The 24,928-nt window shown below is 44.9% G+C and overlaps 1 protein-coding gene across 1 annotated transcript; it reads left to right on the top strand.

Annotated features, from left to right (window-relative positions):
• Nucleotides 1–3,071: 3,071 nt before the first annotated feature.
• On the top strand, nt 3,072–24,256 carry TGM5 (transglutaminase 5). Its single transcript, XM_016144864.2, has 13 exons — nt 3,072–3,121; nt 5,673–5,899; nt 5,982–6,227; nt 7,355–7,473; nt 9,650–9,778; nt 10,378–10,555; nt 17,802–17,940; nt 18,568–18,671; nt 18,778–19,017; nt 21,462–21,827; nt 22,291–22,451; nt 23,655–23,788; nt 23,978–24,256. The coding sequence occupies exons 1-13, from the start codon at nt 3,072–3,074 to the stop codon at nt 24,129–24,131; spliced, it is 2,247 nt and encodes a 748-aa protein (XP_016000350.2). The 3' UTR covers nt 24,132–24,256.
• Nucleotides 24,257–24,928: the final 672 nt, after the last annotated feature.

The raw sequence follows: 24,928 nt of genomic DNA, 5'->3' as shown, positions 1-24,928 counted from the left end.
AGAGAGAAAGTCAGAAAGAAAGACTTCTCTGGGGGTAGGGGTGGGTGGGTAATGTTGGATACAAGAAAATAGACAAGTGAGAGGAGACAAGTCAGAAAGAGAGAGACCAATTCATGCGAGAGCACAGAGGTGTGGGAGAGCAGGTCCGCATCCGAGAACTGAAGGAATTTGCCTGCCTGGACTCCAGACAGAAAGGGAAAGATCCTGAAGTGCTTTGGGGGGTGATGTTGAGAAGTTTGGATTTTACCCACTGTTGGACCTTAAGCAACCTGGTTGAATTGGCACTTGGGAGAAATCATTTTGGCAATTCATTTGGAAAAAGGATGGGTGGGAGGCTGGTTAGGAGCTGTTTTCCAAGCAAGGGAAGCTTCGATAAAGTCAGGACCAAGGGCGCAGCCAGTTCTAGGAGATAATCAGGAATTGGACTGGACAAGGCTCAGTGACTGATGGGGTAAGGGAGGTAAGGAAGATGCAGAAGGATGAGATGGCCTCTGGGTTTCTCCCAGAGAGACTGGGTGGGCAACATCTTCACTCACCAAGACCAGAGATGCAGGAGGAAGGGGAGAGTGGACGAGTTCCATTTTTGATTGAATGTTAGGCAGTCAATTCTATATGTGCACATATACACACACCTTAAAATCTAATTGGGGACAGAGTTAAAAATACAGGGGAGAGAATGAAAGCTGGTGACTGAGTTTCCTGAGAAAAGAAGACAAGGGACTCAGAAAGCAGAGGGACAGAAAGAGAGTGTCTCACAATAGGGAAACGCAGGGTAGGTGTGGTTGTAGGGTGCTTTAAAGTATCCCACCCAATCCCTTCCCCTCTCTTTCCCTCTGTCTTCTCCCATCTGTTCTTTTCTCTCTTACAGGCTCACTACAAAGACTTACACTTTTTTTTTTTTTTTACTAGAAGCAAGGTCACTCGCTGTCATCTCCACCCTCTCATCTATATTCAAAACTCTCCCATGAATCTTGCCAAGTTTTTTTTTCCTCCACTGTTTTCATTTGAGAGTCACCTGGGACCTGATAGGTCTCACCCCAGACTATACCTCTGCCAAAAAAAAACATACAAAAGTGATCCAGAGTGGGCTCTGTTTGCATTCGATGTCCAGGAAGTGACTCTCCAGGATAAAAGAGAGGGCTCAGGTTCTAAGCAGAGTTCTAGGCTTAAGAGGCTCTCTCAGCAGTGAGCTGAAGTTTTAGGATACTGATATTCCTTTCTGCAGAGGTATAGCCCCCCTTCATCCCTTTAGAGGCCCCATCAGCTCACCTCTGTCACCTGGTTCCCTTGCCACAGTGCAGCACCTGCCAGGGAATGCCTCATTGCCCAAGAGCTACCAAAGGCCCACATGGCAGAAGGTTCTGTCAGCTCATTGGCCACCTCACTTCATCCCAGACGAGCAACCCTGCCAAGAAAATACTGAGGGCAAGTGAGAAAACCAGTTGCAATCTGCCCAATAAGCAGGTAGCAGTAAGGCAGGTGGCCCCGCCTTTGGTGTCTCCTGAAGTCTTGGGGATGGAAAGGGAAGCAGACACTCCAGGACCAGTTTCCTGAAGCTCCAGGCTATCCAGCTATTTTGTGGGGAGAAGCCCAAGGAACGGAGGCAGCCACCATGGCACAAGGTAAGAAAGGCCCATCAGGATCCTGGAGGTCAGAGATGAGGAGGACAGAGAGACTATAGGAAGTCAAGGGAGGGTGGATTCAGAGGAACAAAATGAGTAAATAAAGAATGGAGGCAGACAAAGTAGAAACCCCAAGAACCTCAGAATTAGTTGGTAGCCTGAGAACCAAGAGACAAGGTAGGTGCTGGCAGATAAACAACCAAGTAGCTGTGTGCCAACACACTTGCTTCCATAGCCTTGTGAGACAGGGCAGGGCCAGAGATCCATGGGTCAGGGTTCCTGTTCTCCTCCTCCATATGCTGATCCTTTGACACTGAGCAAGTCACTTCTCTAGTTCCCAGCCCCTACAACTGAAAAATGAGGGGAATTGGAGCAGACAATCTTAAAGTTGTCTTCCAGCTCTAAAATTTCCTAAAACTTCACATCTTCTCTTCTTCCCTCACTTCAGAGACTCTGTTCCTCATCTTATCTAGTCTTTTCACTATCACTCTTCTCTCTATATCAACTCCCACTCTTTAGAAACAGCCGTTATGAAGATTGAAGTTAGTTGAAACCATTTACAGAAATGAGCGAAAAACTCTAAAAATGTAATAACTTCACCTTCATTTACTGTGTTTTGTGTTTAAATCTTTATTCTTACATTTTTATAAGTTTTAATTACATAAGAAATATACCAATACATGGTTGGAGTAAAATAAAGCAATAATTACAGATAAAGCTACAGTTCCCTTACTGCCACCCAACTCCAGCCTCATCTCCAGAGAAACCACTGTTACCAGTCTTATGTCTATACATTTATATTCATACATATATGCTCAATGTAATGCATAATATTAGTATGTATGGCTTCTTTTTTTTTTTTTTCATGCCACTCAGTACCTATAGATTTACCTCAATATTTTTCACATTGGTGAAAAATGGGTATAAGTAATTTACTTATCCAGTCCTCTATAGATGGGCATTTAGGTTGATTCCCATTTTTCAACTATACAAGCAAGGTGGCAGTGCACATTCTCATTTATGCCTCCTTGTGCTTGTGAGTGACTTTCTCTCTAGGATAGATACTGAGATTAATTTAAAAGTTCTTCCTATAATGTTCTTTCTATTTTATTGATCATTTCACCCCATTATTCCTTTATATCAAGGAGAACAAATATGCCCAATGTGAAATGTACCTCCTTGTTGAATATCTGGTGTTTGGGATGAAGAATAATCACCGTGTTACAGGTAGAGATTAACTTACCCAAGATACAAGCTTTGGCCCCAGTGGCATTGTCAGGCAGATGCTGCCACTCCCGTTGAATAGTTTGGGTCACGTGCCCCACCTGGATAGGGGCCAGTTAGCAATCTCTGTCTAGTCAATTAGTATCCAAAACAAGTGAGCTGCTTTTTCCACTACTAGAAAAAAAAAAAAAAAACCAAGTGCTTTCCAGGCTGGCAGTGGGGCAGATGTCCTTTCTGAAAATGAGCGAGGCCAGCAGTGAGCGGCAGCCTGTTGGGTAATGGAAAGAGCACAGAACTTGAGCCAACATCCCTGGATTTAAGCTTCGGGAAGACATTTAATATGCCTGAACCTTGGTTTTCTCAACTCCGAATGTGAATGACATAACATTCATGCTTCCACCATTGTAGTAAGGATTCAAAGAGATAACTGTCCTGGGGTACCTAGGGCAGTGCCTATCACAGAGTAATCAGGCCCTCAATAAGGTATTCATTGAATCTGAAATCTGAAATAAGTACGAGGTGATTATGCAAAATATTGAGAATTTTCTTCAACCCAGCAAACATTTTTAATACCTCCAATGTGCTGATCATTGTGCTTATACTTCTTTTATAAAAAAAAAAAAAAAAAAAACCCTTACTAAGTAGCGGTCATGCCCCATTTTCCCCTCCTCCCAACCCCTGGTAAACCCTAATCTACTTTCTGTCTTTATGAATTTTCTAGTCTGTATATTTCACATAAATTGAATCATATAATATGTGACCTTTTGTGTCTACCTTCTTTCACTTAGCATAATGTTTCAGTTTTCATCCACATTATAGTATATTTGGCATTCCTTTTAATGGCTGAATTCTAGTTCCTTATATGGATAATACCACATTTATTCATCCACTAATCATTTGATGGGCATTTGAGTTGTTACCATTTGGGGCTATTATGAATGATACTGCTATCAATATTCACGTACAGATTTTGCGTGAACATGTTCTCAATCTCTTGGGTATAGGAGTGCAATCTTGAGGAGTGGAACTGCTGGGTCATTTGGTAACTCTAAGTTTAACATTTTGAGGAACTACCAGACTCTTTTCCAAAGTAGCTGCGCCTTTTTACAATAGCACCAGCAATCTATAAGTGTTTCAATTTCTCTACATCCTCACCAACACTGTCTTTCTTGTTATAGCCACCTTATTTAGTCTTTCACTATTAAGTATGGTGTTAGCTGTGAGATTTTAGTAGATAGCCTTTGTCAGGTTGAGGAAATTTCCTTCTATTCTTAGTTTGTTGAGTACTTTTAATATGAAAGAATATTGGATTTTGTCAAATGCTTTGGTGCATATTTCTTAAATTTAAATACGGGTGAGACAAAACAGCTAGGTCTCTGTCCTCACTGGCTTATATCTAGAGGTGAAAGACAGACAAAAATAACTACAAAACTATCTGAACATGTCATGCTGAGCCTGAAACTATTAGGCTCTCAGTAAAATTTTGTTGACATAAATGAACAAAAGAGCATGATATTAATTTGTCAGTTAAGCAGTTCAGGTTCCCTATAAGTGATGCTGTTAAATGCTGTAGATCAGTCCATGGTAAGAAGGATGGTGAGCCAACTGGGACAGGCTTCATGAAGGTGGGTCTTGAATAGGCACTGAAGGACAGGTAGAATTTGAATTGATAGTGAAGGGGCCTGCTGACTAGGGGCTATAGCAGAATCTAAATACGTGGACGTGTAAGGCTATCATTTGCTTGGGGACAGATTGGCTGGAGGAGAAGATCCATACTGAGAGTGGTGAGAAGTAAGAATGCAAGTTTAAGTTAAGACTGGGTATGGAGGATCATAAGTATCAGGTTAAGGAGTGTGCCTTTTGTATGGTGGGCTATAGCATATCTTAGAACTTTTAAAGTGAAAAGATGGCACACTCAAATTGTATTGAGGAAAGGTAATCTGGTGATGTGTTAAGGGGTGGGTGATGTGGAGAGACAGGAAGCAGGAGACCTTATGGAGGCTGTTACAATCACTAGGAGTGGGGTGAGAAAGTCAGAATTATGTAAATGTGAAAAGAGACAGATGGACATCACAGACATTTTAATGGAAGGAGTGAAGGGACTTATGACTTATGTATGAACTTAGACTGAAAAGGAGCTAGGTGAGCCACTTGTGATTTAAAGGTTGTGAGCCCAGGTGCCTGGGGACCGTTGTAGGAACAAAATAAATTCCTTCTAGGGGAGGCACACTGGGAGAACAGTGAGGTCAGTCTGTGTCTTAGCAGAAGTTCCAAAAGCCTAGGAGTGGGCCTTTCTTTGACTCTCCTCAGCATCCCAGCTTCTGAAGCATTGGGCACATGGCATTAGTAGTAGTCAGAGAGCTAGAAAATTCCTAAAAGCACGACAGCTAACCCAGGGATAGTTAACTCAGGGGCAGCTAACCCAGGGACTTAGTCCCAGATCTGGAGGCTGGTACAGGGACAAGTGAAACTCTTAACTTGTATCTGAGAATGTGGATGCTGGCATGAAATCTGGGCACATGGTAGTCTAAAACAAGCAATCAAAGCTGGTCAGGCCAACAGAAGGAGTTGAACAGAGAGAAAACCCCATGTACCTCCAGGAGGATATAAGGGAGGTGGGACTAGAAGGTCAGAGAAGCAGGGAAGGAAGAGATGAAAGAAACAAGAAAGAAGTACTTACATGCATGGAGTCTCATTTAATCCTCATACCAACCCTGTAAGGCTGGTATAGATTCTATTTTACCAATTTGGAAACTGAGGCTCAGAGAGGCTAAGCTTCTTTCTCAAGTTTCCACCACTAGTAAGTAGTGGACAGGATTGAACAAGTCTCCATGGCCCTGCTCTTTCGTCTGCCCCTGGCTGCCCCATCCTAGGGCTGGAGTTGTCCGTCATAGACCTCCGGAGCTCCTGGAACAACATGCGGCACCGCACAGAGGAAATAAGCTCCGACCGCCTCCTTGTTCGCCGGGGTCAGGCTTTCAACATCACTCTGTACTTCAGTAACCGGGGCTTCCAGCTGGGCCTAGACAACATCATCTTCGTGGCTGAGACTGGTGAGGACCCCTGCTGGTACAGGGCTGTGTTATGTGGGGTGGGGGATCACCTCAGAGGGCCTCAGTTCTGCTTCCCTCCCAGGACCACTGCCAGACCTGGCCAAGGGGACGCGAGCTGTGTTCAGCCTGGCAGATCATCGTGGTCCTAGTCCTTGGATAGCCTCACTGGAGACCAACGGGGCCACCTCCCTGGAGGTGAGCCTGTGTGCTCCTCCCATGGCGTCTGTGGGTCGGTACCTTTTGAAAGTTCACATTGACTCCTTCCAGGGGTCTGTCACAGCCTACCAGCTCGGAGAGTTCATTCTGCTCTTCAATCCTTGGTGCCCAGGTAAGGCGGGGTGCCCAAGTGGGGGTCCCTTGTCTCTGCCCCTTTGTCAATGCCTCAGAGAGCCAGCTTCAAGGATTTCTAGACTCTTGCTTTCTGAGAAACCAAAAATCTCCCCAATCCCATGTAGTCGGCATTATCCCCCGACCACTAACAAGCAGGGCAGAGAGAACTTGCTATTTATTTACTTACCTAAAATTTTAAAATTATAAACCAAGTTATCTCTACTTAAAAGGAAAACTATTATAATTACGTTTGAACACTGTTAACATTTACCTTTATTATACATTTTCAAGTTAACTTGAGTTTCTTCATTTAAGAGTAATAAGTGCATTGTGGAATGGAATAAAGAGCAAAAACATCGCAGAATGAAAAATTAAATAAAAGAAAGAAAGGATAATGCAAAAAGTGAGACCTTTTCCCAATCTCCAGGTTCCATTCTCCAGAACAAAACTGTTAGCCTTTTCTTGTGCAGCCTTACAAAAATTTGTATTCTTAACCAAATATGTATTTATGCATTTATGCATGTGCGTGTGTGATTATACAATAATATAACATGAAGGGGATTGTTTTATACAGATCATGCTCTAACTTGCTTTTTTCATTTAGAAATTCAACTTTGGACATATTTTCCTATCAGTACATTTTTTTTTTTTTAACAGCTACAATTTCTCCACTATTGGATGCACCTATTTCCTCTTTTTGCCTACTGGCATTCTGTAGATTTTCTGGAATGAATATGTGTTGCTTTTTGATATTAAAAATATCTTTTTAAAATTAAGAATTCATGTGTGATTTGGACGAGTTATTTATTACTCTGAGCTTGTTTTCTCAACCTTAAAATGGGGGCTAGGATGTAAATGTGCTTTGCAAAACAAGAGATTCCACCAAAGGTAAATTTTTACTATTCCACTTGATGTTCACATTGAGCCCGTTGCTGGTGTTGAGGCGTGGTGGAGAGTAGGTCTTTCCTAGACCTACCTGGAGACACCTACCCTCTGCTGCCCCTCTTGTCACCCAGTGCCCTCCTCAGAGCTCAGTTTCCATGGGACTGTGCCTCCTTGGGATGGGAACGGGCAGGAAGGGCAAGATGACTTTTCTGCTTTGTGTTTTCCCACTTTGATTCCTAGGAGACACTGTCTATTTGGACAGTGAGCCCCAGAGACAGGAGTGTGTCATGAATGATTATGGCTTCATCTACCAAGGAAACAAGAACTGGATCCGCCCTTGCCCTTGGAACTACGGACAAGTGAGTCTCAGCCCTGCTCATGGACCATTCAGGGGAGAGGGGAGCCGGAGGGGATTTGGGAGGATTTGGGAACCTTGCTTCAGGTTCCTCCAGAATTGCTGACAAATGGGAACTAAATGGCACCAGAAGGATGTGCAACGTGATCCTAGGGAGCTAGAGGAGCAGCCATAGAAAGTTGGAAGGTGTACTGTGCTGATCATGTCCGAATTGGACAATAGGATTAGAGAAGGAAGGGCAGCTAAAGGTACTCACCCAGGGATTCCACTGAGTTCGATGGTGAAGATGAAGTGACAGCAGTGACAGTGGTCATGATGGTGCCTGTTTTTTTGTTAACTGTGTTTCCAGTGTGGTATATGTTCCTCTACATTTTGTTTTCCACATATATTCTAAAAACGTGATTTTATTTGTTAGAAGAGCATCATATTAATCACAATGCTCTGCAACTTCTGTCTTGCTAAAAGCCTGCTTCCTGTGTAAAGCTTGGCCTCTAGCAGGCACTCTAGGAAGCCCAGGACCAGATTGGGGAAGAGGGTTTTGAGGCTGAGAGAACCAGCCCCGGCCATCCAGAAAGGCTGTTGGCTGGGAAATCCTGGGGTGCTTGTGGAGTCTTGTATCAGTTTGATATGGGTTCCTCTCTTGGACTTGTCCGACACATGCGGCCTGAGGCCCAGCCTAGGTGGGTATAGTCAAGGTGAGACATGGCAGCCTCAACTGGCCCCAACCGACATCCTCAACCCCTCACTCAGCATGGGCAGATAGGCATCCTTGTTGTCATCTGTGAGAAATGGAAGTGAAATGTCTCTGCTTTCTGAGCCCTGGGTTCCACTCTCCCCACCCCCCTTATTCAATGAACATATGTTGAATGCCTGCTCAGTGCCAGGCAGGGCTCTAGGTGCTACGGATATAATAATGAATAACACATTGCCCCTGAGCCCGCAGTGTAGCAGCATGATATGTAAAGAGGGCCAGATAGGCACAGGGTGTTCTGGCAGCCTGAAGCAAGAGCACTTGGATGGGCGTGGAGCTGTTGGGGAAGCTTCTCGGAAGAGGAGATGCTTGAACTGAGTGTGCCAAGTGCGGGAAGGCAGGGAAAATATTCCAGGCAGAGGAAAGGATGAGTAAAGACACAAAGATGGAAAACAGTTTGGCCTACCGCAGAGGTTACAAGGAATCTGGTATTGCTGGGGCAAAATCGATAAGACAGGGGGTATTGAGACACTAGGCTAGAGAAATCGAAGGGGGCTCCATCAGGGAGGGTCTTGTGTGATTTGTAGAGGAGGTTAGAACTTTGATTCTGTAGGTCATAGGGGCCTTTGAACATTTTCAAGGCAGAGAAGTGAACTGATCAAACTGTCCCCTGTGGAAGATGAATCAGAGAAGCCTCCTAATTCTGTTTATTGCTCAGCATTACATGGAATCAATTGATTCATTTACTCTCATTCAGCAAAGATGCACAGAATCCCTATAATGTGCTGGAAACTGTAGAATTGTAGAGTGCAAGAAGGCGTTGAGTTGCAAGAAGAGCTGGAGAGAGAGAGAGCATACACACAGGCAGGGAAGGCAGACCTCGGCTACATCATTACACCTGTGTCTGATGAGGAGCTTTGTAGCCAGGGCTATGGAGCTAAACCAGGCTCAGGCTCAGGCTCAGGCAAAGCTTCAGAAGAAGTGGCATTCACACCCAGCCTAAAGGACAGGAGGTAGCCTGCCTTGGGTGGGAAGTTTCCATAACTCACCTACTATTAAACAGTCTACAGCCCCACTGAATCACAGGCACCACAGCGAGCTGGCACCATCACCTCAGCAGTAGCTGCCAATGGTTAGCTGGGGGTGGAAGAAGAGGCAGTGCGATTTTAATGAGAACATTCAATGAGCTCCAAGAGTGTGGGGACTGAGGAGAGAAGAAGGAGAAACAGAATTTTCAGCCAGTCAGACATATTGGAAAAAATTCCAGGGATTTGACATTCAGGACATAAAAACTGTGACTTCAGAGATTTGAGACCCTGCACCTGACCAGGAGCCAGTTCATGACTGTGCTACTGGACATAGTTATCTTCCAAATGGGTCTATATTCCACAGACACATTCCATTGGAGAGCTGGGTGGCTCATGTATCTCTTTCCACATTTACATGTGCCAAGCATGGGTGCCTTGCCTCTCTACATCTCCCCTTGCAGTTTGAAGAGAATATCATAGACATCTGCCTGGAGTTGCTAGACAAGAGCCTGAACTTCCAGAGTGACCCAGCCATGGACTGTGCCCTGCGGGGAAGCCCCGTCTATATCAGCAGAGTGGTGTGCGCCATGGTGAGGTTGGGTCTGACTTTGCCCACCCAGGGTGTGTCCAGTGTGGGAGGAAGCTATGCTGGGAAAGCCCTGACCATTCACAGTTGCCCTCGTGCAAGGGGAGAATGAAGAGTTCAGAGGCATGGGTCCTCTTGCAAAACCATTTTGGATAAGACTGATGAAAGATTTTGGCTAACAGGTTTTCTTAGCTCTGAAATACCTGGGTATGGGCCCTCACCTCTACTAATTCCAAATTGCATTTTTTGGGGGAAAGGCTGAAAGTAGCTCTGGTTAGTGAAATGGTCCTACTGTTTCTAAATTTCCTCTGAAGTATTTTTAAAAGCTCTCAGAGCCAAGCTCTAGGTTTGCAAAGGATAGGGAGGTGGGGGTTAAAGGTGTGTATATAAATAAATAATAAACTAGTTAACAGTGGAGCACAAGTCAGAATAGCCAGCTTCCCACCCTGTCCCCTCCCCCAGCAGGTCTGGAAATTCACAGGTAAAATTAGATCAAAGTCTCCTCTGTGTCTCAGGCCCACGGGCCTTGCAAAGTAGCCCACACATCACATTTTGGTGAGGAAAAGGATGCTACTAATTCTTCTATATATGGTTTCTCTTCAGATCAACAGCAATGATGACAATGGGGTGCTTAATGGAAGATGGAGCGAGAATTACTCAGATGGCATCAATCCTGCAGAGTGGACCGGCAGCGTGGCCATCCTGAGACAGTGGCATGCCACAGGCTGCCAGCCAGTGCTCTATGGGCAGTGCTGGGTCTTTGCAGCCATCATGTGCACAGGTAGGGAGTAGAAAGTTCCTCGTGGAAATGCCAAAAAATGCCATGGCTCATGTATTAGCCCTCCAAATAATTCTTGTCTCCAACTCACATGGTTCCCACAAAGGGACATTTGGAAAGAAGCCCTCTCCAGCAAAAATATCTCATCACTAACCTCAGGCTTCACATATTTGGGCTTATTTCCAAAGATAGTTCTAAGGTAGAAATCACACACTTCCCAGAACCTGGTGCCCTTCCAGTCTTCTGAGTGTGGATAACCTAACAGAATATTCCTAAGAACCTGGCTGAAAATGGTCTAGCAAAAGATAGGAATGAGATGAGAGACCAAGTTATTAGAAAACTTACAAACTGATTAGCACAGAGAATGGTTTTAGTGAAGTTATTCATATGAGAGGGAAACGTGCATCTGAGCAGTGGTATGGGCCATAGGGTTAGAACAAGATGGCAGCTGAAGTACGATGACCTTGAATTTGGAGTTGTCACAAGTTCAGAGGGCCTGGAGGCCTGGCTCAGGCCAGAGAATTACAAGGTGGGGGGAAATGGGAGGTCATGTTTTCAGATAGGGAGTGGATACAACATTAGTAGAAGAAAAGTCGAAGTATAGGTACAGGAAAAGAAGGCAAATGGAAATTGGTTTGCATGTGGCAAGAAGAGCAAGCAGAAGGTAGTGTAGGGGAGGTTGAGGAAACTAACACCTGGAAATGAGTCACACACTGGAGGCAGCAGGAGGAGAACTCTGCCTCACCGAGGGCCAACTCTTCTCCTGGCCATCCCCCTCACCCTGCCCCCATGCCTAGGCTGGCTCTCAGCCTCTTGGCATGCATATTCATATACCTGACTTGGGTCACAATCAGGAAGTTATTGTTACCTGGGGGAAGATGCCAAGTATGGCTTTTGCTCACAGTACTCTCCAGTCCAATCCAGCGAGACCAGATCTGCTCCCAACTTGGTGTTTATTGAGGACCGAGGCCTTTCACATAGAAATTCCCTTTAAGACAAGGCCTAGTGCAGTCTGTGTACATGTGTGCGCTGCAGCTCTAGGCTCTTGGAGGGAGCCTAGAGAACCCCGAGCAAGGGCCAAGGGCACAAGGAGGTTTCCATCAACACCCACAGGTGGTGACTTCACAGGGGCTGGTGAGGAGGAAGCCCTGAGCTACTCCCATGCAGCTGCACAGACCCATCTTGAGTTGGATGCTTCGATTGCTCAAAGAATTCCTATGTTTTGGATAAGAAATCAAGAATTTGACAGCTTTGATATCCAAAGTGACAGACATTTGGGTGAACTGGGATGTCTGAATCATCCAGGGAGGAGGCATAAGAATGATGGAATGGATCAATCTTGTACATGATAGAGAGGGAAACTTCCTGGCCCTGGGAAAACCTAGAATCTAATGGGCCAGGTATATGTGTGTGTGGAAAGAGAGGGCCAGGGGTTTGGGTACACTTGTCTGGAACTGGGTGATGATAGAGGTAGAGCCAGAGAATGGAGATTATGTAAAGAGAACAGACCAATAAAAAGGTTTTTGAGAATTATTGCTCTTTAGTGACCTGGGAAGCAGAGGGTTGGGCAAAGTGGGTCAAATGTAGCTCAGATAGCACCAGTCTTCCCCAAAAGGGCTACCATGTTGTATATTAGAAATATATCAGTTTGAAAAACTCATTCATTTATCCAACAATACTTATTGAGCCCTTATTATATGCTAGGCACTGTGCTTCAAATACTTTTGGGTACAAAAATGGGTAAGATCCAGTTTCTATCTTCTATTCAAAGTTAGAGGTAGATCAAACTCCTTAACCCAATTCAGCTGTCAAAGCATGTTTGTTGTTGTTGTTGTTTATTTCACAATCACAATAACTGATATTTATTGAGAACTTCCTTTGTGCTAGCAATTGTGTTAAAGTCTTGACGGCCTAGAGTAATGGTGAAGCATACGGGTTCTGGAGGTAGACTGCTTGGGTTTAAATACCAGCATTACTGTTAGTTGGCTGAGTAACCTTGGGCAAGTCACTCAACATGTTCCTCAGTTTCCTCAGCCATATGGTGGGGAAAGTAATAAATAGTACCTACCTCGCAGAGTTATCGAAAGGATTTGAGTGAGTTCATACATGGAGAATGCTTAGACTGGAGCCTGGCTACAGCAAGTGTTCCGTATCAAGTAGGATGGTCTAGTCTGATCCTCCAAATGACCTTATGAGGTGGGTTTTATCATTAGCTCAATTTTGCAGATGAAGAAATTGAGTGGCAGAGTCAATCTCACATCCAGGTCTGGCTGGCTCTAACCACTAGGTTATATACTGTACAAACTCCTGGTGGCTGCCATTTATCCAGCATTCCACAGGCACTCACTGGGCCCTTTCACTCTTTTTAATCCTCACAACCACCTGCAAAGTAGATATCAATACCGTCACTGTACAGATGAGAAAACTGAGGCTTAAAGTGACCAAGTGACTCTTTTTTTACACAGAAGTAGATTCTACAACCCTAGTAGCTCTGCCTCCCAGTATTACCTTTAACGTCAACATATTGATTTCAACTTCCTAAAGAAAGATCACACACACACAAAACGAGACTTTGGATGCATCAAAGATAACATTATAATTTTTTGAATAGGCTGTTTCCTTGACATCCATTTAGTTGACTGTTACTTTGGAAATTTCAGAAAAATCCCTGGCCTACGTTTCCTGTGCAGGGCCAGCTGCCCAACAGTTCTGTCATCAGGCTTTTCCTGTTCTAGCTATCCACTCCTTGTGACAAGGTCAGGTCCCTCACCCCTGGGCTGAGGTCTGTGAAGTGGCCCGGAAGCCTTGCACTGTAACAAGGGAACAGAGGGAACAGTGACATTCTCTTGCCTAAAATAATTTTCCCAAAGCCAGGTGTCCAAAAGTCACTTATCGTATGATTCCGTATATGTGAAATGCCCAGAAGAGGCAAATTCATAGAGACAGAGAGTGGACTAATGGTTGCCTAGGGCTGGGGAGAGGGGAGAATGGAAAATGACTGCTAGTGGGCACGGAGTTTCTTTTTGAGGTGATAAAATGTTCTGGGATTGGATAATGGGAATTGTTGTACCACCTGTACTACCAACGACTGAATTATACACTCGAAAAGGGTGAATTTTATGGTATGTAAATTATCCCAATATAGTTGTATTTAAAAAATGCCAGGCATCCTGGGAATGTGCCTGATCAAGGTCAGCTCCTGCCCACAACTTCACAGGTAGGGGTAGGGGCAGAAGTGAGGGGCTGAGGGTCGGAAGTCTCCAAACATGTGACTGTAAGCAGGTCTATGAGGCATCATCTCCTCCTATGTAAAATCGAGTCCTGGGCCCAGAGTCATGGTGGACATGGCATAGAGATGAAGAGGCTGAGTGCTTGCGGCTGGGCTCTCCTTTCTTTACCCAAAACTAATTCTTCTCACTTGTTTGTGTAATGACCTCTATAAATTATCTCATTATCTTCATTCCATTACAATAACTGTTGTCCTCATTATTTTTACTGAGCCTTTTCCTCTCAAAGACAGAACTTCAGCCAGGGCACCAGTGTATTATTTTGTCTCAACTTTTGGCTTAAACACAAATCTACCAATATTTTCCATTTGATTTATTATGAACATTACATGGAATGTTCCCTCACGGGGTTATGGGTTAATATATGGCAAGCCTTAGAAAAATATCTGGCACATGGTAACTTTTACATAACTATATTATTATTAACTATAATAATTAGACTGATACTTTTAAAATTCTGCCTCTTAGGCTCCAAAGTTCTGGCTGCTCTTGTTTAAGAGGTATTTCTAGCCATCCTCCAAACATCGTTCTCTATACTCTACCACTTCTCAACTTTATTTCCTTCCTTTGTTTCTTGGAGTGCCTAGAATTAAATTAATCATATTTCTCATGCCATGACATATATCATAATAGGTCTGCTTTGGGCCTCTCTTTTTAAAAAAATTAATTAACTAATTAATTGATTTCCCTGCCCCATTTATCTCATAACCCATTTCTATTCACCTCCCCCCATGATAGGGAAACATTCTGATGTGTTTAATACGTAGCATTGTATTTAAATGTGTTCTCACAAAAAAGTGCACTGTTATCGTTGTGCAATAATTTGTCCCGTGTGTTTTATGTTTTACAGATTATATTTTTCACCTTTAGAAGTTCCATTGGGTCTTTTTCTGTCTTCTATTTTTCTTATTATATTCACGTTTTTCTTTACTTCTTCTTGAGCGTATTTATAGTATTTTAAATAGCTGTTTTAAGGTCTTTGTCAGCTAATTCCATTATCTCTGTCATTTATGAATCTAGTTCCATTGATTGATATTTTTCCTGACTATGGGTCATATATTCCTGCTTCTTTACATGTTTGTATTTTTTTTTAAAATAGGGTTTATTATAAATGTATTTTATTTTTTTTAGGCTTTTGTAAAGAACAGTTTTAGGTTTCAATGTCACTGCAGAAATGAGAGAACAGTTCAAATATGACTTCATGATGACATCTGAAAAACCAAGGCAATATAACCATCTTGTTATAGGGGACAATTAAAGGCATGGCAGGACTAGCAGGAAGTGATACTTTTATCTCTTGGACGCTTAATGCATCCAGGAAGAATTAAAAGATGTTAAAAATCATCTTATTTAAATGCAATTACTTCGATTCTATTGGGGTTTTGACTGTGTTCTTCAATGCAAGCCATGGAAGTGTGGTAGCAAAAGTGACCCGGTGACTTTCAGTAAATAAATAAATTAAACTCTAATTTTCCACTAATTTCTCTTATGAAATTGGAGTTACATTTCCACCTGGGGAGGCAGGAGTGGTGGTGAAGGGGAAGAACTGTTGAGAAGCTTTCACGGCCAGTTCCGAAATAGATCACAAGTTTTAACACCCCATCAGGACGGTGTCCACCATGAGTCAGAAATGAAGCTGCACTCCTCGAGGGCAAGAATGTCTCTTATTTTCATGTACTCTGCATCTAACTCACTGCCTGGTTCATTGCAGCAGCTTGACCCTTGTCACTGAATATGTGCAAAATGCTGAGTGAAGAGGCATAGTAATTCATGCTAGGAGTGTGGCATTGTATAATATACCTTGGGAACGCTTCGGTTCTTTTCTGACTCTGAGATCTTGTCCACCTTTTCCCAAGTATCACTGTGTGAGTGTGCATGCTTGTGTGTGCACACACAAAAATACACTCATATGGGTTTCTCTTTCACAAGGGACTCAGCTTGCACAAAATTGTCAATGAAAGAGTCACCTGAGTCACATATCGAACTGTGAATCATCAGGAGTGATAGTGTGCAGAAACCTCATTTTACAAGTTTAAGACAACTCACTGCAACACGAATTTAATGAGCATCTACTCTGTGCCCATCCAGCCATGTTGAGCAGGAGTTGATACCACCACTGAGAATTCAAGTGACCGTTCATGAATTCATAAACGAGGGTGAAGAACAGAGGCTTGCTCCTTACTCTCCCTGCCCACCCTCTTTGGCACGTTCTCTTATTACCATAAGTGTTATCCACCCTCCTGATTGTAATCTTAGCATAAATCCTAGCCCATGCAATACTCCTGAGTCACCTGAATGCTCTTGCCTCACTCCTGTCTCATGTTCCTTCAGTGACAGCTCTTCCAACCTTCACCCTCCCCTCTGAGACTGTCCTGTGTCACCTCCACCTATAACTCGCTTGTCAGCTCTGTTCACTCCCTGCCCTTGTTCCTTGGCCCTGTGCAGACCTGCTACTCCAAAGAGAACTCCAGGTTCCCCTTTGGGCTTCTCTCCTCCCTGTCCTGGCCTACATCCAGGAGTGTGTCCACACCCTGGCCTGGAGAGAGGCTTTGTGTCAAAGTATAAAAAGGAGCCTGAACTAAAAATCTATAAGCAATTAAATGTTTGAAATAACTATTTAGACTAAAGACTATGAACATTTAAAAAAAATGACAGTAGTTTGTGTGAAGAACCCTTAGAAATATCTACATTTTTGACTCATTTTAATTCCTGGAACCTGTCCCAAGGTGGCAGAGGTGAGGGGACTGATCTACAAAGATGTTCATCGCAGTATTATTTACAGCAGGGGAAAAAAAAAAATCAGAAACCAATTAAATGTCTAAAAATAACCACCACTAGAAATCCTGTTTTTGGCAAATATTTGATAACACAAGAAAACGCTTCAGATGTGTAATAAGACAAAAATACTAGAACGCTGAACTGTATGTATGATACTGGGAGGTGGCCTCAGAATTAAGTATAAGCTTAGCAGTGAAACCAGGATTTGAGGGATATCTGTGTCACTTCCTCGCTGTGTGACTTCGATGAGGGTAAGCCAACTTTTCTTAGCCTCTGATTCTTCATCTATAAAGTGGGGATAATAATAGTAGCTTCTGTGTAGAGTTGTCTTGAGCATAATGTATGTAAAACAGCACGATGTCTGCTGGTAGATATTATTATTGTTGTTGTTGTTTTGTTTTTGTTATTGAATTGGATGGGCTGTCACTGTTGGACTGGGGAGGACAGGGATCCCCAGGGCATTGGTGGCAGGATGGGCTGTGAGATATTGCTGTTATTAAAAGAGTGCAGAGGGAGGAAAATATGGCAGAGGACAAAGAAAAAAAGTTGGAAGGGATGCTCCATCAGGAATAAAGACAACATGTAACCTCTTCTCCAGAATTTCTCCACCAAGTACAGACTTGCTTTTCTAGGCTGTTGCTATATATTTTCCTGGCTAGATCTGCGATGGTTTCCTTGAGATGCTATTAAGAAAATACATCCCTAGAAAAAGGGAGATCTAAGCCACAGAATTCTTTGTCTAAGAACTTGATGTTCTCAGCCAACAATTCTTACCACAGGAAAGAAAATATTTCAGCTATTTGGCTTAAAGATGGAGATTTATGGCTGGGAGAGAAGTGAGACCTAGTCAGGCCACTGAGTCTTGCCAAAGGAGGTATGCCTATCCCACCCTGCCAGTCCAGGCAGGAGAACCCGTAACTTGCTAGAGTTTCTGTTGGCCCTGGCAGTGCTTATCAGAGTGACCAGCAGCCTTTGCATAAAGTCTTGTCTGTGAGCCCAGGGAGAGGAGCTCAGGAAGGTGGGGAGGGAGGTTGACAGCAACATGAACCCAGAGCCCCAGACAGCTCCTGCTTGGTCCTGAAAGTGCCAAATGAACGATTTCCCTGGGCCCAGGGCCCCAAGTCCAGGAATCCTTAGAGTTCCTGGATCCACAACCCACAGAAGATTTTCTATACTTTTTGCAGTGATGAGGTGCCTGGGAATCCCCACTCGTGTGGTCACCAACTTTGACTCTGGCCACGACACAGACGGAAACCTGATCATAGATGAGTATTACGACAACACAGGCAGGATTTTGAAGAATAAGAAGAAAGACACTGTCTGGTGAGAGACAACTTTTTAGTCTCTTTCTAGGGCAAATCCCACCAGCAGGAGGTAGGGCGGGACTGTGCCCCTGAGCCTGCTGCCTGCTCGTGACTGCACCCCCACTTTCATCAGTCCCTGGGCTTGGTATCCCCAATCCTAAGTCTGGAATACAGCTGAACAAAAATCAATGATTTCGAGTTTAGAATCCTCACATCACAAGAGCTCTCTGCCGTGGGTGAGGTTTTCCTCTTTCTAACCTTTTTTAATACTCAGCCTGTGACTGCGGGAGAGCCCGAAGTCTCTCACCTCCAGGCACAAAGACCATGACTGCCTCCGTGAGTCAGCAGCACATACAGGAAAGGGTCACAAGAACCTTTTTGAGAGAGAGCGAAGGATTTTTAACTTCGGTTGTCTCTGGAAGCCTTTGTTCTCATTTCACAAACAGAGGAAAGCTTCTTTAAATAGCAGGTTTAGGCTCACAGGAGGAAGAGCTGGCACTACTCACCCACCAGGCTTAGGGGGGCCTAAGTCTGTCTTTCTATCTGACAGTCCATTCACTATCTTCCCCTGCCTTGTTCCAGAAACACAAGCACTACAAACTCCCATAGCTTCCTTTGATACTGGCTCCTCTGGCTTCTCCTTCAGGAATTTCCATGTCTGGAATGAATGCTGGATGGCCCGAAACGACCTCCCTCCTGGATATGGAGGCTGGCAGGTGCTGGATGCCACACCTCAGGAGACGAGCAATGGTGAGGCTCTTCAGAAGAAAGGCAGAACCCACTCCCACGGAAACCACCCCTGCCCCTGACTGTCCCTGCAGCCAAGGCCCACCATGGATCTTCCATTCTCCTTCAGGCTTTTACTGCTGCGGCCCTGCCTCTGTCAGAGCCATCAAAGAGGGAGAGGTGGATCTGAACTACGACACGGCCTTTGTCTTTTCCATGGTGAATGCTGACTGTGTGTCCTGGCTTGTCCGTGGAGGAAAGGAGCAGAGACTTCATCGAGACACAAATTCTGTTGGCAATTTTATCAGCACCAAGAGCATCCAGAGTGATGAGCGGGATGACATCACGGAGAAGTACAAGTATGAAGAAGGTACAACTAAGCCAGCTCTATTCAGAGTCCAAATCCTGTGGATATCTTCCCCCTACTCCAGAGACCGCCCCCCACCCCCAGCCAGCTGGGACAGGCCTCTGGGGAACCAGAGGGTATCTACTGGGCAGGACCCAGGTCCACTGTCTTCTTGGTCCTTCGGTTTTAAGGTCCTAGTTGAGGTGTCCCCACTACCTCACTTCCTCATGCCAATACCACCCCACGTCCCACATCTGAGCACCTCCACAGATGTTCATGTTGACTGTGGGGCCATTGACAGACATCTCACCAACAGTATATGAATTCTTGTCCCTGCCTTCCCCAAAAGTCAGCCTCCTACTGAAGATGGTGGGGAACTTAGTAAACTCTCCTATTAATTAATTTAATTAATGTTACTTAACTTACTGTTTAATTCACTGTATTCTATTGAGTGTGTGCAGAAAAGGCCAGACCACCAGCTGGTGCCAAGGCTGACATAAGGCCAAATGTTCACTTCTATGCCCACCCTTTGCAGAGGATGATTCTGAGAAGTGGGATACCTAACAGGGGCTTATTGCCCAAGCCAGCAGGGGCAAAGCAGCAGCTAAATTCCTGGAAATTGATGAAAACTAACCACCAGGTTCAACCACAGGGAGCCAAGAAAAAAATATCCAGTCCATGAGGGTCAGAAGCTGGGTGAAAGGCAGGATCTGAGCAGTGGCTAGAGGAGAGGGGTAGCTGAGCAATTGCTGAAAATGCTGGAAGGTAGGTATCTGTGGTTCATCTCTGTGGGCCAACACAGAGAAGTTCCATAATCCAAGTCTAGGTAAGGGCTACACAGCAAAAGACAGGCCTGTCCATCACCCTCTCCACCCCTATTATCTTGGTTGGGATACCCAGAACCAGATCCTGAGGCAAAGATCTAATGGAAGGAAGGAGAATGAGTAAGCAAGACAGGGAAGGGAGGAAGCCTGTTCAGGGTGCCTCATCAAGCCTGTTAGCACCATGGGCAGCTGGAGTTCAGTCCTACTAGGGACTTCTGCCAGTGGGGGTAGCCGTGGAAAATGTAGGACAAATAATGCTTTAATTTAACCATGTCCCCAATTATTTGTTAATTTGAAATTCAAACTAAATGGCTCTGTATTATTATTTGCTAAATCTGGCCACCCCATCAGTGATTCAGTGTAAAGCATAGAACAATACCACAGACTTATCCCACCCAAGAGGTAAGGGGGCTAGGGTATTTATCCAACTCCTCTCAGTCCTGAGCACTTTTGGTCTCCTCCATGCCTGGGCAGAGTCAGCTCTGCTGGCAGAGAAAGCCTCAGACAAAGAGTAGTGGCAGGGCTAGAATTTGAAATTAAAGCAGGTGGCACCGAAATGTCAAATGCCAAGGGAGTGTGGGCGGGGCACTAGCAGCATTACTACAAGGTCCACAGACTTCCTCTGTGAACTTGGAGGGGTTCGGAGCTATGTTCCAGTGGGCCTGAGTGTGCTGCTCAGTCTGGCAGTGTTCTGTCTCCTCCCACGCAGCCTGACAGGATCTGGGGGTGGAACAGACAATGGATGAGCTAAATATGATCTGCATCTCGCTGGGCCCACTCTTACCGAAGCCAGTGTCTCAAGATCCTCTTCTGCCTGGAACAGGGCTTAGAAAACATCCAGAGCAAGGGGACAAAAGTGGCCTCTGCTTGGGGAGGTGGTGAAAATGCATTGTCAGGGTGGGGCTGGGCCCTAGAGACAGTATGTGCTCAGTGAAGGCAGCTGCTGGATTATTAGTGAAGCACGGGGCGTGTTCCTGCACATCCTGGGAGTATTCCTGCACAGACCGGCCACAGCGCCTCCCCAGGACTGAGGTTGGGATGCTCTGAGAACTCTGCTTGACTGAATTTCCTCTCCCCTCCCCCCGCCCCACCTCATTGTGGCCTCTCAGGTTTTCCAGGAATCAATCTACACCTGACCAATAATTTGGTTCTGGAACAGGAAATCATACCATGTCTTGTTGTCTTTAAGGGGCTTATTCTCTGCATTTGTGGGCCTTCTTCTTTCCAATAAGGAAGGCAGGATAGTCTAGTGGTCATGAGTGCAGATTTTCAAGGTGGAAGGACTTGATTTCCACCTGGACTCTCTGCCCCTTGCAAGTTGTATGACTTGGGAACTGACATGACCTCTCTGAGGCCTGTTTTCCACATTTGTATATGGATTAATAAAATAATAATAATAATAATAATAATAATAATAATAATAAGACATCTCTCTCATGGTTGATGTGAGGGTGAAAGGAGTGAAGTGCTGAGTAGAGCTTGACACTTAGAAAGCACCTGATGACTTGTAGGGAGTGTTTGTTGTTGGAAATGAGGGTTTTAACACCCCTGCAACATTGGGGAGGCTGTTGAGAAGGATGTACAGCCATGGCTTAGCTTTTGGGCCAGCCTGGCCCACAACTGGTACTGTCTCTGCCCGCCCAGGTTCCCCCCAGGAGAGGCAAGTGTTTCTGAAAGCTCTTCAGAAGCTGAAGATTGGAAGCTCCCAAGGCCCCTATGGAGCAGACTCGTCACCTTCCGGTCCCATGCACCTGAGCCAATACAGTCCTCGAAGCTCAGATTCGCCTTCCCTTCGGCCCAGTGATGTTATCCAGGTCTCCCTGAAATTTCAGCTGCTCGACCCACCCAACATGGGCCAAAACATAAAGTTTGTTCTGCTGGCCCTCAACATGTCATCCCAGTTCAAGGACCTCAAAGTTAACCTGAGCGCCCAGTCTCTGATGCATGATGGAAGCCCCCTGCCTCCATTCTGGCAGGACACAGCCTTCATCACACTCTCTCCTGAAGAAGGTATGGGCTTCTGAAGAGGGTATGGGCTTCTGGGTATGGGCATGGGGACTCTGTACACAGAGTGGGTTATGGAAGTGCCAGTGGTATCAAGCTGGCCAAGAAGGATTCTGAGACAGTAGTCTTCCCCCCAGCATAGATTCCTTCTTTTCTCCTTACCTCCTTCTCTCTTTCTCTTTTCTCCTATTCCTCTTCCTATCCTCCTTTTACTAACCCCAAGAAGTAGCCTGCTTTTGTAGGGGAGAACCTGAGCTCTGGAGTCATCCAAACTTTAGTTAGAGACTCAGCTTATCTATTTGCCAGAAGAATAAAATTGGGCAAGCCATTTCACTTCTCAGACTCTGACTGAACTTTACTGGGGCACAGCATATGTTGGCTTCCTCCTCTCTACAAATGGGTTCCCAGCTCTAGCAGGCCCAGCTAATTCCCCAATTAGTCTCACCTCATCCTTGTGTTCTCTCCCTAGCAAAGACTCATCCCTGCCAAATCCCCTATTCCCAGTATAGCCAGTACCTGTCAACAGACAAGCTGATCCGCATCAGTGCCCTGGGAGAAGAGAAGAGCTCTCCCAAGAAGATCCTAGTGGACAAGATCATCACCTTAGCCTATCCCACCATCATGATTAATGTAAGCAAGAGCCCTGCAAGTGGCCTGGGGGGTACTTGGGGTCAGCTGAGAGGAGGCGGAACCCTCCGAGAGCCTGCTCGGGAGAGGAGGCCCTTCTTTCCTCTGCCTCTTCTGGTGCTTCCAGGTACCTTCTACCTGAATCAGGAGGTTTACCTAAAATCACTGGGTGAGGTCTCCATCCTCTGGCAACATTAGTGGCCTTATGGGTGGACCTTGAGCAGCTGCCATGGAGAGGTCCCTCTCTTGTGCCACATCCCACTGTTGGCCTTCCCCAGGGTCAATATGTGCTCAAATGGGAGGGACTTGAATAGGGAGAGAACACTCCTGAAGGTCAGCTCAAGTTCGATTTGCCATTTCCTGACTATACATCCGTGGACAAGCCCCTGGGCCTCTGCTTCTTGAACTGTCACATGAGAGGATTAGACTAGATGGCCTCCGAAGACACCTCCTGCTCTGATGTTCTGTGGCCCTCTGAATTGGAGGACTTACGTAGGTCCCTTCCTTCAAGTGCCATCTTCCCAAGGCCATGCAACCTCCCAAATTCTGCTAAGTGAGCCTGTGGTGCCCCCTGGTGGGGTGCATCTGGCAGGCACAGCCACGGGAGTCCGTTTTAGGGATGGTTTCTTAAGGCTACTTCCTTGCCTCTACAGCCTTGAATGAGTTTTTTACTCAGATTGGTGTGAAAATAAATGAGCCAGTTATGAAAAGGGGTGGTGGTGGTGGTGGTGGAAGGGATCGGGTGGAAATGCAACATGAAGAAACAAACAAAGTGCCAAAGAAGATTCTATCTACTCAAGTTATGCATGGGAATCCTTTAGAGCTCTTGATTATTTAACACTTGGATATAATCCTTGGAGCAGAGGAAACATCACAAGAGACACCCAGTTCATCAGACTTTTCCATATGCTGGGTCTAGTGATGTAAAATATTTTACGCAAACATCCATACACATATAAATGAAACAAAAGTTTCACATAACAATATCTTGTGTATTGTGCAGTGATATTTTCTATTTCATTTTCTAAAAAATGTGGTGACAATTCATTAAGTTGGTTTTAACTCATAGTTGGACAAACACAGGCCATGGAAGTCCAGTTCTTCAGAAAATAGATCTAGGGAACAGTGCCCTCCATGAAAATATAGTGGATTGGAAAATGAGACTAATTCCCTGCTCCTTCCTTTCCTCTGGAATTCTCTGTTTAGGTTCTAGGAGCAGCCGTTGTGAACCAGCCACTCTCCATACAGGTGATATTTTCAAACCCCCTCTCAGAGCAGGTTGCAGACTGTGTGCTGACTGTGGAAGGAAGTGGTCTCTTCAAAAAGCAGCAGAAAGTTATGTGAGTGCTGGGGGTGCTCAGCCTTTACTCTTGTCTTCTCCTGGGACTGATGCTATTCTTTCTGGGCATGGGCCGCCAGACCGGGCTCTGAGAACACTGGGAAAAGGGAAACCAGCTTGCTGCGTAGAAAATGGTTTCAGGGTGATCATATTACGTATGATTTTTGACATTCTTCTTTCTCTGCTGCAGCATTGGAGTCCTCGGACCCCAACACAGGGCCAGCATCACTCTAAAGACTGTCCCCTTCAAGAGTGGCCAAAGGCAGGTCCAAGCTAATCTAAGGAGCAACAAGTTTAAAGACATCAAGGGTTACAGGAATGTGTACATTGACTTGAGGTTATAAATTCTAGGACAAGTAGATGGATGCATAGATTTTAAGCTTCAGGAAGAGGAGCAAGTTCAAATGCAGCTGTGCCATTCCCCACCACAACAGAGGCTTTGTGGGGCTCTGACGTGAGCAGCAGAAGAGATGCCAGTGATGGATAGTCCCCTGGGCTATTTGCACAGCTCCCCAGGACCCTGTTCAGAGGGCCCAGGGATTCCATGGTGTCCCATCCAGAAGTATAAGATGGCACAGATGTCCAATGTGACTGGTTGGAGTTGGTCATGACTTACTTCTCACCTAGATGCCAAGAAAAGAAGAAGACTGGCTTAGCATCTCACAATCATTTTGTCATTGCAATAGCTAATTTCTTAGTACCAATAAACTATAGTCCTTGTTCTCATCTCCTTTGTGCACCTGTAAACATCACTTTCCTTACAGTAGCTCCCTCCTATTCCCTGGATGCTAGGACTTTCCTATTGTTTCAATGAGTCTGTAAATAGTACAAAACCTTATATATGCTATGTATTTTTCCTATACATACATACCTATGATAAAGTTTAATTTATAAATTAGGCACAATAAAAGATTAACAATAGTATGAATGGAACAATCATAACTATATACTGTAATTAAAAGTGAACCTATTCACTTGTTCCAGAAATATTTAATGAGTGCCTAGTATGTGCCAGGCACTGTTCTGAGTGTAGGGGATAAGGCAGTAAACAAAGCAAAGTTCCTGCCCCCATGGAGATTACTTGTGGGGAAACAGAAACAACAAACAAATCGACAAATAAGGAAGATACTTACATACAGTG

Source organism: Rousettus aegyptiacus, unplaced genomic scaffold, assembly GCF_014176215.1.
Source record: "Rousettus aegyptiacus isolate mRouAeg1 unplaced genomic scaffold, mRouAeg1.p scaffold_m13_p_3, whole genome shotgun sequence".
NCBI classification, from domain to species: domain Eukaryota; kingdom Metazoa; phylum Chordata; class Mammalia; order Chiroptera; family Pteropodidae; genus Rousettus; species Rousettus aegyptiacus.
The sequence above is the reverse complement of the archived record's forward strand: the minus strand, read 5'-3'. Positions and strand labels throughout refer to the sequence as shown.